This window comes from Stenella coeruleoalba, assembly GCF_951394435.1.
Source record: "Stenella coeruleoalba genome assembly, chromosome: 3".
Classification (NCBI taxonomy): Eukaryota; Metazoa; Chordata; class Mammalia; order Artiodactyla; family Delphinidae; genus Stenella; species Stenella coeruleoalba.
The window spans coordinates 119,548,356-119,562,008 of record NC_137148.1 but is presented as its reverse complement, the minus strand read 5'-3'; the positions used below and the strand labels follow the sequence as shown (position 1 = coordinate 119,562,008).

The 13,653-nt window shown below is 43.9% G+C and overlaps 1 protein-coding gene across 17 annotated transcripts in view; it reads left to right on the top strand.

Moving 5' to 3' along the window:
• Window positions 1-13,653, top strand: part of NR3C1 (nuclear receptor subfamily 3 group C member 1) — an 807,313-nt gene that overhangs the window by 669,743 nt on the left and 123,917 nt on the right. For 9 of the 17 annotated variants that reach the window (XM_079916194.1, XM_079916195.1, XM_079916193.1 and 6 more), the window contains 2 exons: window positions 3,235-3,343; window positions 8,456-9,667. In XM_079916194.1, the coding sequence (XP_079772320.1) occupies window positions 8,469-9,667 (1,199 nt within the window). In that variant the 5' untranslated portion in view covers window positions 3,235-3,343; window positions 8,456-8,468. Of the gene's footprint in view, window positions 1-3,234; window positions 3,344-3,630; window positions 4,089-4,778; window positions 4,860-4,903; window positions 5,247-5,354; window positions 6,042-6,202; window positions 6,342-6,383; window positions 6,525-6,594; window positions 6,701-8,455; window positions 9,668-13,653 lie in introns of those variants that run through there. The other 8 variants (XM_079916190.1, XM_079916189.1, XM_079916186.1 and 5 more) reach the window with 8 other exon arrangements.

Below are 13,653 nucleotides of genomic sequence, written 5' to 3'. Positions count from 1 at the left end.
AGGAAAATAAGTTACAAGGTCTCCTTATGTCAAAGGAAACATGTGATAAACAACAGTAAAGGTGGGAATGAATGTGGTATACGCTGTGCTCTTTCTTCATCAGGCTGTCTCTTAACTGAAACTACTGAATGCATTCATCTCAAGTAATCCAGGTTCTCCATTCTCCCTGGAAAACATACTGATTGATGCAGGGCAGGCTGAACACTGGAGCCGAGATTACTTCCTGTACTCCACACATTGCTGTTCCCACCAGTTATGCTCTGTGCTTACCAACACTTCCTGGTGTTTTGGGAGTTTTTTTCCCCAAAAAATATGTTTATTCCATTTGTGTCGTTCTTGTAATTACTTGATTTAATTAAATATTAAGTAAAATGATGAAATATGAGTAATAGAAGAAATAGTTGTTGTTCTATAAAATCTAAATGGAAAAACGCCCTATAAATAACTGCTGTCAAACTAGGTGGATGTAAGACTACTTTAAAAGACTGTGGCAAGGGCAGGGGGGATGAACCATAAAAATTTAGAAATCTACACTCATTTTGTAAGTATTTTAATTTGTTGCTCTTTAAAGAAAACTGGGGAAATCGTAATACTACATATTAATAATAATTGCTAATGATGATCGAACACTTAATATACCCCAGGAATTAGTCTAAGCACTTCACATATATTGAACTTGTTTACTGTTTATAATAACTTGAATTAATACTATTATCATCCCCATTTTATAGATGATGGAAACTGAGGCACAGAGAGTTAGGTTGCCCAAGGTTACATTCTTCATAGAGGTGGTGGAGGCCAGCCAGCCAGTCTGGCTCTTAACAGCTATGCTGTACTGATGCCATGTGGGTACAGTTTATACATGAATGAAAACATGGAACGCCAGTCAGTGGGCTCCCCAAAGCTTTAGACCTTCATCAGAGGATTAGAAAATAAATGTTCAATCACAGGTTGTAGGTTTTAAAGCTTAAAATTTCCAAGTATAATTTTTTTTTTAAGATTCCCTTGCTTTAACTTTTTTTTTTTTTTTTTTTTTTTTCCGGTACGCGGGCCTCTCACTGATGTGGCCTCTCCTGTTGCGGAGCACAGGCTCCAGACGCGCAGGGTCAGCGGCCATGGCTCACGGGCCCAGCCGCTCCGCGGCATGTGGGATCTTCCTGGACCGGGACACGAACCCGTGTCCCCTGCATCGGCAGGCAGACTCTCAACCACTGCGCCAACAGGGAAGCCCAACTGTTTATTTTTTAACTGACTTTTTAATTGAATTAAATACCAGTCCAGTCCCATCAGTGAGAAGGTTTTACCCTCTACGAAGGGGCAAGTGAAAACGGTGGTCTTAAGTACATACCAGAATGGGAGTTGAGATCTGTGTACACTGGCATAGGGATTTACTGTAGATACTTGAGCAGGAGCATGACAGGATTTCATTGATTTGGAGGAGTAATCTGGCAGTGAGGCCTGGATTATTTTAATAGAAATGATACAAGAGATGAACAAAATGGGAGAACTCACTTGGATAATATATCAACTGCTATATAAATGTAAAAAGTGGTTTGGTTACTATTCAGGTTTAAGGTTTTATTGACCTTAGGACACAGTCTCAGACCCTTTCCATTCCTTCCTTCCTTCCTTCACTCATTCATTTAACAGATATCCACTGGGCACCTACTATGCGCTAGTGATATAGCGATGAAAAAGACAGACACAGGCTCTGCCACCACAGGGCTTTTATATTCTAGTGGAGGACACAGAAATTTAACAAATGAATCCAGAAATAACAAACTATCACTGTAATGTGCTACCAAAGTACAGGACAGTATAGGAACAAACAGTAATAGGTCTTTGTTTGTTTTAGGAAGGAGTACTCGGGTGTTTAAACGTAAGACAGTTAAAATGAGGATCTTGAGTACTACCTGTACACATTTCATTAACTCATTTGGCCTCCACAACAATTCAGTAAAAGTGATATTATGACTAGTTGACTGAATGTTTTACTATAACTACGTACTGGTCTGTGTTGTAGGAGTGGGACATATAGCAATGAACAAGACAGAAAAGGTTCTTGCCTTGATTGAGTTTGGATATATTACCTTCATTCTCACCTTTGCTTCTGAGACAATCAAATATATTCCCCCTCAGACGGGGATTCATCCTATTTCTTCTCCTGTAGTAATTATAACTTCCCAGGGTTACAGATTAGTAATTTTCATATCTACAGATTTAAGATAGTATATATAAAACACTTTCAATGGTGCCTGGCAGATAGCAGAAGTTCAATAAATATAAACTACTGTTAGAATTGCTGTTGTTATTACAATGCTTAATCTCATGTCTTTTCTGGTACACTGGATTTCATTTCTTGAACTAAATTCCATACACACTTACTGCAAGCCTATCATGGAATTTACATACTCTTTCATGGAAGTTACAAGATCAGTGAAGAAAAATCTCGTTAATAGTGTCTATTTCTATCCTCCATGCTTAGCTGTGTGGTCTTGGATACACCTCAAGCTCTGTAAGCCTCAGTTTCCTCATGTTGAAAAATTAGAGTAATACCTATCCATTCAGCTATTGTCAGCAGAAGTGGGCAGCAGACGTGTGTGTATGTGTCTGTTGGGTTAATCAATAAATGTTAGCCATAAAGCACAATTCTAACTCTGAAAAGCAAACACTGGGCTAATCTACAGTTTGTGCATGCTTTCAAATGAGCATGCAAGACTAAAGAATGAGAGTTTTTTTCTATCAAATTAAAAAATTAACAGGCATATTTAGACCACTGAAAAGAAAAAATCAGGAAAATTCCACACTTTTGCTCCATTGAAAGTGTTTTCAAGGGTGATTTTTAATTTGAAATGATGTGTCCTCTCCCATTTTAAAGTTATCCACTGGACCTGCAGGAAAAAATGAGTGGGGAGAAAGTTAACTGGGAACTCTTATAAAAGCGGATGTTGTTTAAAAGCAGGGTATCCACCACCTACAATGTGAACAGGTAAGAGAGATGAGGTGGATTTCTTTTAGAGCACAGATTCAACTATGCAACAGGTTTATGGTATGGGAAGAGGTACTTGATTAGGTATCTGTTATGGTCCCTTTACATATATATGTACAAATTATTATATGTAATATACTACATATATAAATAGTTCCTACTATTCTAAGCAGATGTACAAGGATGATAATTTCGGTACGTTACTTAACTCATTTTTAAAACATGCATAACATTTTGTATTGTAGGTTTGAGTCTTGATTTTTTTTTCATGAAGCTGTTGGTTGTTTGGGGACCCAATGCAGCAAAGACATCTGATTCTAATATTTGAGACTCAGAAGGCAGGACACCTGGCAGGTAGGCTAAGTAGCGTTCTCGAGTCAATTCTCATTTACTATCCACTATGAGCACCCAAGACAGGGGCTTCCCTCCAGTTGACTTGAACCAAGGGAAAGAAAAGAGGAATCATCTCGTCTGTATCCAGAGGGGTTTTGTTAACAACTGGGTTGCTCGGCTTTCTTCATAAAAATTCTCCTGGCTGAGGGTTCTAGCAGCCAGGGTTGGCTGAGGGTTGGCAAAGGTCTTGGTTCCCTTCTCTCTTCCGAGGCTGTGAGCGTATCTTCCTTTGCCAAGATGGCGGCCCTGGCATCATCTGGAGGCGGCCCGCGCAGATCGCCTTCGGGCGGGCGGCTCGCTAATAGCCTAGTTCTCTCCCGTCATCTCGAACGACACACGGGGCAGCGCCTACACCCCCAGAACCGAGAGAGGGCAACCTAGGCTGCCCGCTAGAGAGAACCTTGGCCAAGATGGTGGACGCGCGGCCGGGCGGTGTCAGCTGCCTTTACCAAGATGGCGGCAGGCGGCTTCCGGCACGCACTCCCCCCAAATCCTCTGCAAGATGTCAGGGCAGAGCAGCTGCCGCCGGTCTGAGCGCGGCCGGGCGCCCGGGCAGAGCTAGGTGGAGCTGCGGCAGCCTCCGACCCCGGCTGCAGCTGGCAAGCGCTGTCACCTGTGGGGTCGCAAAAGTTACCTCCCCAACCCCTAAAGCAACACAGCACAACCTTCCTCCGAGTCACACAAATCATAATATGTGCCGCCCAAGGTAGGCGGCTCGATCCCGGCGTCGCCCAAGCCCTCCAGACGCGGCGAGCTGGGGAAGGGGGCTGGGGCGGGGGCCACCGGCGCGGACTCCTCTCGCCCCACTCCCCTTTCGTTGGGGACAGGCCACGTGCTTCCCTCGGACAGAGGGGGAGGCGCGTAACGGGAAGAGCTGGAAGGAGTTTAATGCTGACATTTTAAAGCTGCGTGTGTTCTGTTTTATTTGGAGGGATGGGGGTCCCACGAACACGAAAGGGTGGGCGACGCATTGAGGCGAGTGCAGCAAATGTCAAGATTCGGGGGAGAGGCCTCCGCGGGAAACTTGGACGTGGGCCCCGAAGGGGGTGGAAGGAGAGGTCAGGAGTTGGGGTGGGGGAAGGAGGGCGTACTGTGCAAGCAACTTACTGTTTCGCTTGCAACTTGCTTTTAAGCCTGCCACCTCCCGCTTTCCTTAAAAATAATAATTTAAAAATGCAAAGAAATCCAGTTCGCTGGAGGTTTTGCATTTGGCGTGCAACTTCCTTCAAGTGTGAGCGCGCTAGGAGGGAGGGAGAGATGGGGGTTGAACTTGGCAGGCGGTGCCTCCTTCTGCCGCCGCCGCCGCCGCCTCGCAGGCTCGGAGAAGAGGGTGGGGGACAGTCGGGGCGCAGGGGAGGGTGGGTTCTGCTTTGCAACTTCTCTCCCGGTGCGAGCACGCGGCGGCGGCTGCAGGCAGGGCCGCCCAGACGATGCGGGGGTGGGGGACCGCCGGCACGCGACTCCCCCCCGGCCCAGAGTATGTATGCGCCGACCCCCTTCCCTGCCCTCCCCTCCCTGAAGCCTCCCCAGAGGGCGTGTCTGGCCGTCCGGCCCTACGAGGGGCCGAGACGCCGCTGCACCGTTTCCGTGCAACCCTGTAGCCTCGTGCGAAGTGACACACTTCGCTCAACTCGGCCCGGGGGCGGCGGCGCGGACCACCCTCGCGGCTCTGCTGCGGGCCGCGCCCCGGCTCCCCCAGCCAGCCCGCTGTCACCCGCAGGGGCGCTGACGGTTGCTGCCGAGGGACCGGGCGAGCTCCGGAGTGGGTCGGGAGTCGCAGAGCTGGGCTGGGGCGGGAAGGAGCAGCGAGAAGAGAAACTAGAGAAACTCGGCTTCCCTCCGAAGCCCGCCCCAGAAAGACCAGGTCGGCCCCCGCCGCCGCCTCCTCTCCTTTTTCCTGGGGGGTGAGGGGTGGGGGTCGAGGAGAAGCCTCGGGCGCCCAGGAAGCAGCCTCGGCGGGGGCCGTGCCGGGGGGCCGCGGGCGGGCAGGCGCCGTCGCGGCCGGGGTGGCGGGGCCCGCGCGGAGGGCGTGGGGGCGGGGGCCGCGGCCGCCCCTGCAGTTGCCTAGCGTCGCCAACAGGTTGCACCGTTCCCCGCGCCGCCGCGCGGCCCCTCGGGCGGGGAGCGGCCGGGGGTGGGGTGGGAGCGCGTGTGTGTGCGAGTGTGTGCGCGCCGCGGCGCCGCCTCCGCCCGCCCCCAGCTCGGTCCCGCTCGTCTGCAGCGGCCGGGCGGCCCTTTCGCTTGTCCGCGCTGCCTCCCCTCCTCCTCCTCCTCCTCCATTTTGCGAGCTCGAGTCTGTGAGGGGAGCCCCAGTCACCGCCCGCCCGTCGGGGACGGATTCTAGTGGGTGGAAAGAGACGCAGCAGCCGGAGCGGCGGGAGCGGCGGGGCGCCGGCACGGAGGACGCGCGCCCGAGAGCCCCGGCCCGCGAAGACGGGCGCGGGGCGGGGAGCTGGCTTGTCAGCCGGGAAATGGGAGACTTTCTCAAATAGGGGCTCTCCCCTCCCCCCATGGAGAAGGGGGCGGCTGTTTACTTCCTTTTTTTAGAGAGAAAAAAAATCTCTCGCTCCCGCTCCTCCTGCTTTCACACGCTAAGTTGTTTATCTCGGCTGCGGTGGGAGCGGCGGACGGTGTGGGGTGAGTGGCGCCGCCGGCAGAGGTAAGGGGAGGGGAGGGCCGGGGGCTGGGCCCCCACGGGCGCTCGCTCCCCGAGGTGCGGGCCGGGGCCGGGAGGCCGTTCGGGGGCGCCGCGGGAGCCTGCAAAGTTTTATTAGCTTCGGGTAGTGGGGGTGGGGGCTGGCGAGGGCCGGGGGACGGTGACGACAGGGCAGCGCGCGGGTGACAGCGCTGGCCTCTTCCTCTCCCTGGACCGCCGTCCCCTGGCCGAGGGGGAGGAACCCGAGCTCTCTGCGAGTGGAGCCTCGTCGAGCCGTCCGGGTTTCCAGGCTCTCGTTCGCTGGTGAGGAATCCTGGTCTCTCTCTCTCTCTCTCTTTTTTTTTTTCCTTCTTCCCCAAGTCCCTTTTCTTTTCCCTCCCAGGGGGCCTCCCAGACACCCATTTTTTTGGTGAACGCTGAGCCGCGTCTGAATCCTGCTCGCCCGACTCTGTCCGCTCCACCCTAGAGCGCCCGAGCGCGAGCAGGGTTTGTGTCGAGGCTCCAGTGCGTCTCCTTTCTGGCGGGCGCGCAGGGGTGTGTGTGAGTGTGTGTGTGTGCGCGCGTGTACACACGCAGGGGGCTGACAGCCTGCTACTCGGAGACTTCGGCCAGGGCTGGTGTTATCTGGTAGAAGTGGGCGTGTCGGAGAAAGAACTCAACAGGTCTGGACATATTTCTTTTTTAACCTCGCGCTTTTCTCTACCCCCCCCCCCCCCCGCCCCGCGAGGGTTTGTTCTTTAGCGCTTGGCATCACTTCGCTCCTGACGTTTTGAAGTGGCCCCTTTTAGAAGAAGACCCTCCCGAACCATAATAGTTTCGTGGTGCGATTTTTGACAAGCGCTAGTCGGACGTTTTGAGGTTGCAGACTTGGTAATTGCAGCCTTGTAATGCTGCTTAAGACCCCTTGGCATGGTTCATTAAGGCCAATTACTGTGACAGGGTTATTTGCAATTTAAACGGGGGGATAAAATCGTTTGAGGGATCGTTTCGTTTTATGAAGTATTGTTTTGGTTTCGAGTTTGAAGGCAGCTGTCAGAGTGGCGTGGAAATTCATTAGGCTCCATTTGATACCTTGTGTTTAGAGATCGTTATCAGCTAAACACGGCGGAGGGGCGGGGAGATAAGCAGTTTACCCTCAACCTCAAGATTTGTAGTGGCACGTCCCCACCTCTCTGTCTACCTTCATCACGCTCCACTTTTAGCGAGGGCCAGTGAAGTTTATGCTTCTTAAAGTCTCTATACGGGAAAACTTGCCTTTCATTGGACAGGATTTGACTATACTGTCGCAAATATGCTTATCAAAGTCTCTGCCCGCCTCTTAAAACATCTTGATTGTCAACAATCTTCTAGCAACCTAACCCTCTTGAGAGTAGGCTCAGAATTAGGATAGGTGAAGGTTTAGAATGCAGGGAGAATTATTCTGAGCATTGTATTATTTTACTTGGATTTATATGAATGTGATTTTACAGTTCTGGGGTGGTTATTTTTCCCTTTGTTTTTCAATACTTCGATATATGGAAAGGAAAATCTTAATTTAGAGACATAATAGTATTTCATACTGAGGGTCTTAAGCAGTTTTAAAAGAAAATGTAGCTTCATCTAGATTTTATTGTGTTGTAAGGGTTTGAGAGAGCTATATTTCTTATACTGTATTTAAAATATTGTAATGAGAAGCTACTACACATTCCTTTTTAAATCTAAATTTTAGTTAGCTTGTATACAGTGTGTTTCATTTCATATGTCCAAAATTTGAAAGCAGGCACTATTAGGCACATTCAGTAAGAAATATCGGTTAAAAATAGGAGCCTTTTCCTACCCTATTGGAAGATGAGCAGACCATCATTGTTTATCTTCCAAGTAAAATGCATGGTTCACCAGTAGATTGTACTAAAAGGTTTGGATGTGTGACCAGCCGGTAGGAGAGGAATTGGGAGTAATTAGAGATAGAGAATTCTAGCATAGTGTTTATCAGATTTTATGTTTATTAGTTCTCAGAAAAGCCAACAGCCTTGACTGGTTGAAAAGAGGTAGGAATTTCAATGATCATACTTCCTTTTTTTTAATTAAATACTTTGACATCAACTTGAACCTTCAGAATAAACAGATGTAATGAATTATAATGTCCGTGATTAACAAAGTTACCAATTTGTGAGTGGCAGGATGAATAGCCAGGCTTAGTTTGATACAGTTTTGTTCTCAGCTGTGCAAATGGACTGCATTGTACTTTTAAATGTGGCACACTGAATGGGAGCAGGAGACACGGCTTTTATTTTACGGAAGTCAGAATCTACTCTTCTGATAACAAGGAATTAGATTCGGAATTAACTAAAAGGTTCATTTAACAGGCTCTTACTAATCGGATCACGGTGATAATGTGATTTTATAGCTTATTATGTCCCCCTCTCTTTTTTTTGTAGCTGATATTCACTGATGGACCCCAAGGAATCATTAAGCCCCCCCAGTAGAGAAGAAATCCCCAGCAGTGTGCTTAGTCGAGAGAGGGGAAATGTGATGGACTTCTATAAAACCCTAAGGGGAGGAGCTACTGTGAAGGTTTCTGCATCTTCACCCTCACTGGCTGCTGCTTCTCAGGCTGACTCCAAGCAGCAAAGACTTTTGGTTGATTTTCCAAAAGGCTCCGGAAGCAATGCGCAGCAGCCAGATCTGTCCAAGGCAGTTTCACTATCAATGGGACTGTATATGGGAGAGACAGAGACAAAAGTAATGGGAAATGACCTGGGATTCCCACAGCAGGGCCAAATGAGCCTTTCCTCTGGGGAAACAGACTTTCGGCTTCTGGAAGAAAGCATCGCAAACCTCAATAGGTCGACCAGTGTTCCAGAGAACCCCAAGAATTCAGCATCAGCTGCTGCCTCTGCTGCCCCCACAGAGAAGGAGTTTCCAAAAACTCACTCTGATGTATCTTCAGAACAGCAAAATTTGAAGGGCCAGACTGGCACTAATGGGGGTAATGTGAAGTTGTATACCACAGACCAAAGCACCTTTGACATATGGAGGAAAAAACTCCAGGATTTGGAGTTTTCTTCTGGGTCCCCAGGTAAAGAGACAAGTGAGAGCCCTTGGAGCTCAGACCTCTTGATAGATGAAAACTGTTTGCTTTCTCCTTTGGCAGGAGAGGATGATCCATTCCTTCTGGAAGGAAACTCAAAAGAGGACTGTAAGCCTCTTGTCTTACTGGACACTAAACCTAAAATTAAGGATAATGGAGATCTGATCTTATCAAGCCCTAACAGTGTGCCACTGCCCCAAGTGAAAACAGAAAAAGAAGATTTTATTGAACTCTGCACCCCTGGAGTAATTAAGCAGGAGAAACTGGGCCCAGTTTATTGTCAGGCCAGCTTTTCTGGAGCAAATATAATTGGTAATAAAATGTCTGCCATTTCTGTTCATGGTGTGAGTACCTCTGGGGGACAGATGTACCACTATGACATGAATACAGCATCCCTTTCTCAACAGCAGGATCAGAAACCTATTTTTAATGTCATTCCACCAATTCCTGTTGGTTCAGAAAATTGGAATAGATGCCAGGGATCTGGAGATGATAACTTGACTTCCTTAGGGACTTTGAACTTCTCCGGTCGATCGGTTTTTTCTAATGGCTATTCAAGGTAAGATTAATGCTTTCTGTTTCTTGAGAATGGTACATTTAAGATCAATTGATAGATTTAAATATTCATTTATTTGAATGTGTTCGACAACAATTCAAGTGCTTTTTCATGTGAATAAGTTTAAGCGGGCTCTTGAAAGTAGGCATGGTAGAAAACCTAAGTGATTGGTCTGTACAAAACCCTTCCCAGTATTTTTTTTTTCCCCCTGAAATAATGGTATTTAGTATCCCATTGGCCAGTAATAGAAATTTTTATGTAAAAATTTAAAAGAATACTGCTCATTTACAGGTGTCTTTAGTAAAAAATATGTAAATTCAAGGGGGTATAGTGTTTAGAAATATATATTTATTGTGCATATTTTTAAAGCTGTTTTAGAATATGCTCTTACACTACGATGAAAAACACCCGTAATACTTCACGTAATCAAACGTTGTGCTGTATTTGTACATTTGTGAAGTGTTAGCCTGAGGAGATTGAAGGGTTAAAAATTAGAAGTACTAACAATGAACCCTTTTCTTCAAACTGAACCTTGAAGAATCTGAGTTCTGAGATTGCTAAAGCAATGCAGTCAGTGCGCAGTGTACCTGACGAGAGTGTTAGACGTGGGACTTGCCCACAGCGTTCCTGACCTAAAGCAGATAAGTTGTGTCTGCTGATTGGTCTCTTTAAGAAAGGAATTGGTGGCAACACGGTGCTTGATTTTACTTTCAAATGTTCTTACAAGTTCTCAAGTAGATAGCTGATGGCCAACATTGTTGAGCTTCAGTCTCAGCTATGTTTGATTTGTTTCTCTGTCTCCTTCTTTCTGCATCATTTTTAAGTATATTGACATTTCCTTTTGACCTCAAAAAGGTCTGTTAAAATGTAATTACCAGGAGAAAGTTCTAAATGTAGGTGTATCTTCCTAGGAGTTAAGTTCTCTATCCTGCACCCCCACCCCCAGTTCAGATAAATGTATATCACATTTTAGGTGTGAAGGAAAATATAAAAATGTAATTGTAGAGACACAAGATTGATTGATTAATCAGTGGGTTTTTTTGAGGGAGGAGGAAGGGCATAGTAGACACAGTGATTTCTTTGTATGTAAGTACTGTAAGTTCTTAAATATTCGTGTTCACATTAACTAGTCATTGAAGATTTTATTTAAAACTCTCTTTAAAAATGCTTTTTCTGATAAAGGTATATTCTAATACTGAGGTGTCTCTTTTCTTTCCTCTTTAAGTAGGAAGCTTTGCTTGTTGGGGAAAAAATTTAGACTTAGATTTAGGCTATGTTCTGTTCCTTTAAAAGGCTTAGATGTTTCTTATCAAAAGAAAAAAAAATCCTTGGTTCTTGTGTGTCTTAACGTAAACTACCTACTAATCTATTATTAAAATAATAATTATCTTTTACTTAGAAGAACACTTCAGCTTTTTATTGCTATCATTCTGAATTGAAGGTTTAAAATGTTTTCAGTAAGGAGATTTGAGATGTTATCGCATAAGCTGTTGTGTTTAAACGTTAAAAGACATGCTGTGTTTTAAATTTTTCAATCTCAAATTTTTGGCAGTGGAATTGATGATTGAATGTGCTTGTTTGTCTTGAAAGAGTAAGTACAGTTGGTTTGACTAAGCTTTCTGTAGGAAACTTACATTGATTTATAAAACATGGAATCGTACAAAGAAAAATCATATATCTTAGGAAAAGCTTGGTGATTATTAATGCTTTTTGTTCTGATAATCAGCATGGTAATGTTATCATTTTCCTTACTGTAAAAAAGGCATGGAACAAGAACTTATCATTTTCCATTCACAGTGAACTTTCATTAAGCCCTATAGAATCTAGGATCTGGAGAGTAAGTCTTAGATGAATATAGTTATCCTTAAATCATTAAAGATCATTTTAGTACTTTTTCTAGTAGTTTATAACATTTAAAGTGTGTCAGCCTCATAACAGCCATATGATAGTAGACAAAGCAATGATGATGTGGCTCTTTCAAGATTCTTTAATATCCAGTGAAATGATTATTTTATGCCGATGTGTGAGTTGGAATTATAATCAGTAGTTTGTGTCCTAATGAAAAGGTATAATATCTTTACAGGATAGTTTGAGAAAGCTTGAAAATTTTGTACCTTATGGGATTAACATCGGGAACTGTGATTACCCAGAACAAAGCTTCTTCCAAATAAATTGAAACAATGTTTCTTTTTCACCATCATTGAATTAGCCTGTTGTTTCCAAACAATAGCCTTGATATAACTAAAATTGGTTGCTTTCTTTTCTCTATATGTTACTTTGGTTCCAGCCAAACATTAAGGCCAGTGACCCTGAGTAATCAGCAGGTAAATCAACATGTTGAGACAACTATACTGAATACTGACTTTCTGAATTTAGATATAGAAATATTAAATCCACTAATAACTTGCCTTCTATTTAAGTTTTTTTAAAGCAAAAATTGTAATTTGACTTTTTAAGATGTCACCTAAAATTGCTTTTTCTTAGTATGCTTGAAAAAAGTCACTTTACACTCTGTTTTGGGAGGGAAGGCAATTCCTTCTGATGTGTCAACATAGCACAACATCCAGTTATTATGTTAAATTGTAAAATTATGAGTGTCATGATTGAGCATAGTAAAGTTTTTTTTTTTAAGGTTTAAGTTCGTTGATAGTAAAACAAGAGAAACCTCATTGATACTCAAATACATTCTTTAAGTAAAACGAACTAGCCATTCTACCTTAATATGCTTTTTAAATTCTGAAATTCAGTAAATTTAGCATAAACGTGTAACATTGATGAAGGCAGATTTCTGCATGATTTGATTTTCAGCATTGTTTTACTTGAGCATTAATGGTGAAACTGCTGAAAAGAGGCAAAGAAGTAAATGGTTTCAGGTGGAATTAGAGCTTTTATTGGGATTATGTTGAAACTTTAGTGTTAAAAAGTTGATCGTTTTCTGAAGAGTATGATTATTGGAGAGAAAGAATGACGCAAGATGAATTTGTAAATTCAGTCTTAGGTGGAGTTTAGGGCTCTGTTGGTTGCCATTTAATGAAGCTATGAAAATTTATGTAGATTTTAACATCTCATTATTAATTGCACCTGTGTCTAATTTTATTAACATAATGCAAATGAAGACCTGTACAAGCATAGGATGAGTGAAGCAAATTCTGTCCCTTTTTCATTTTTCTAATTAACATCATGTTGAATGTTTTCTCAGAGAAGGGAGGCATAAAGAAGAGATTTTTATTGATTTTCCCCCTTTTTTATGGATACTTTCTTTACTTCCTTTTTCCTCTCCTTCCAGAGGTTCTGGCAGTGAGTGTTTCAGTGTCTTTTTTAACCTTAATGTTTCTGATATTCACTCATAAAACGATTTCTGAATGTTAAAGGAGATTTGCTTTTGGCTCTTTGTGTATTTTTAGCTTTATGATAATCTTTTCCTTTTCTTAAAACCCTCTACTTCTTTATGGCTATATTAGTAAAAGGAAAAAAAAAAACACAAGGTAAAACACATTGTGTATTCAGGTGTGTCAATTTAGTGTGGAATGACTCCAGTATAGAAATGTGTGATTAGCGTGTGGTCAGATTTTATTGAAATTACTTCTTGTGATGTTTCTTTGGCTAGTCCATTATATTTTTATAACTGATAAAATAATTTGTATTATAATGCTGTTTTGGTTTTATCTATTGATGTTACAGATATTTTAGTTAATCTGACCACTTTCAACATTATGTTGACTGTTTATAAATTTTATGAAAGACCTATTCTGAAACATACCTTCCATAAATGTAGCTTAAATGCAAATTGTAATAGTAGTAAAATTCATATGTGTGTAGAGATCACTTTAGGGGCTTTTTGAGATTTTAGTGAAGGAGAGATTGACTCAAAAGGGTTTATTTTAGTATGAGTGACTAATGTGAAAGAACATCTGTATTAATTGGTTGATTATAAGTCTTAATCCACACTGGCCTGCAGGTGATTGAAATAGGCTAGTTGTTAGGAAATC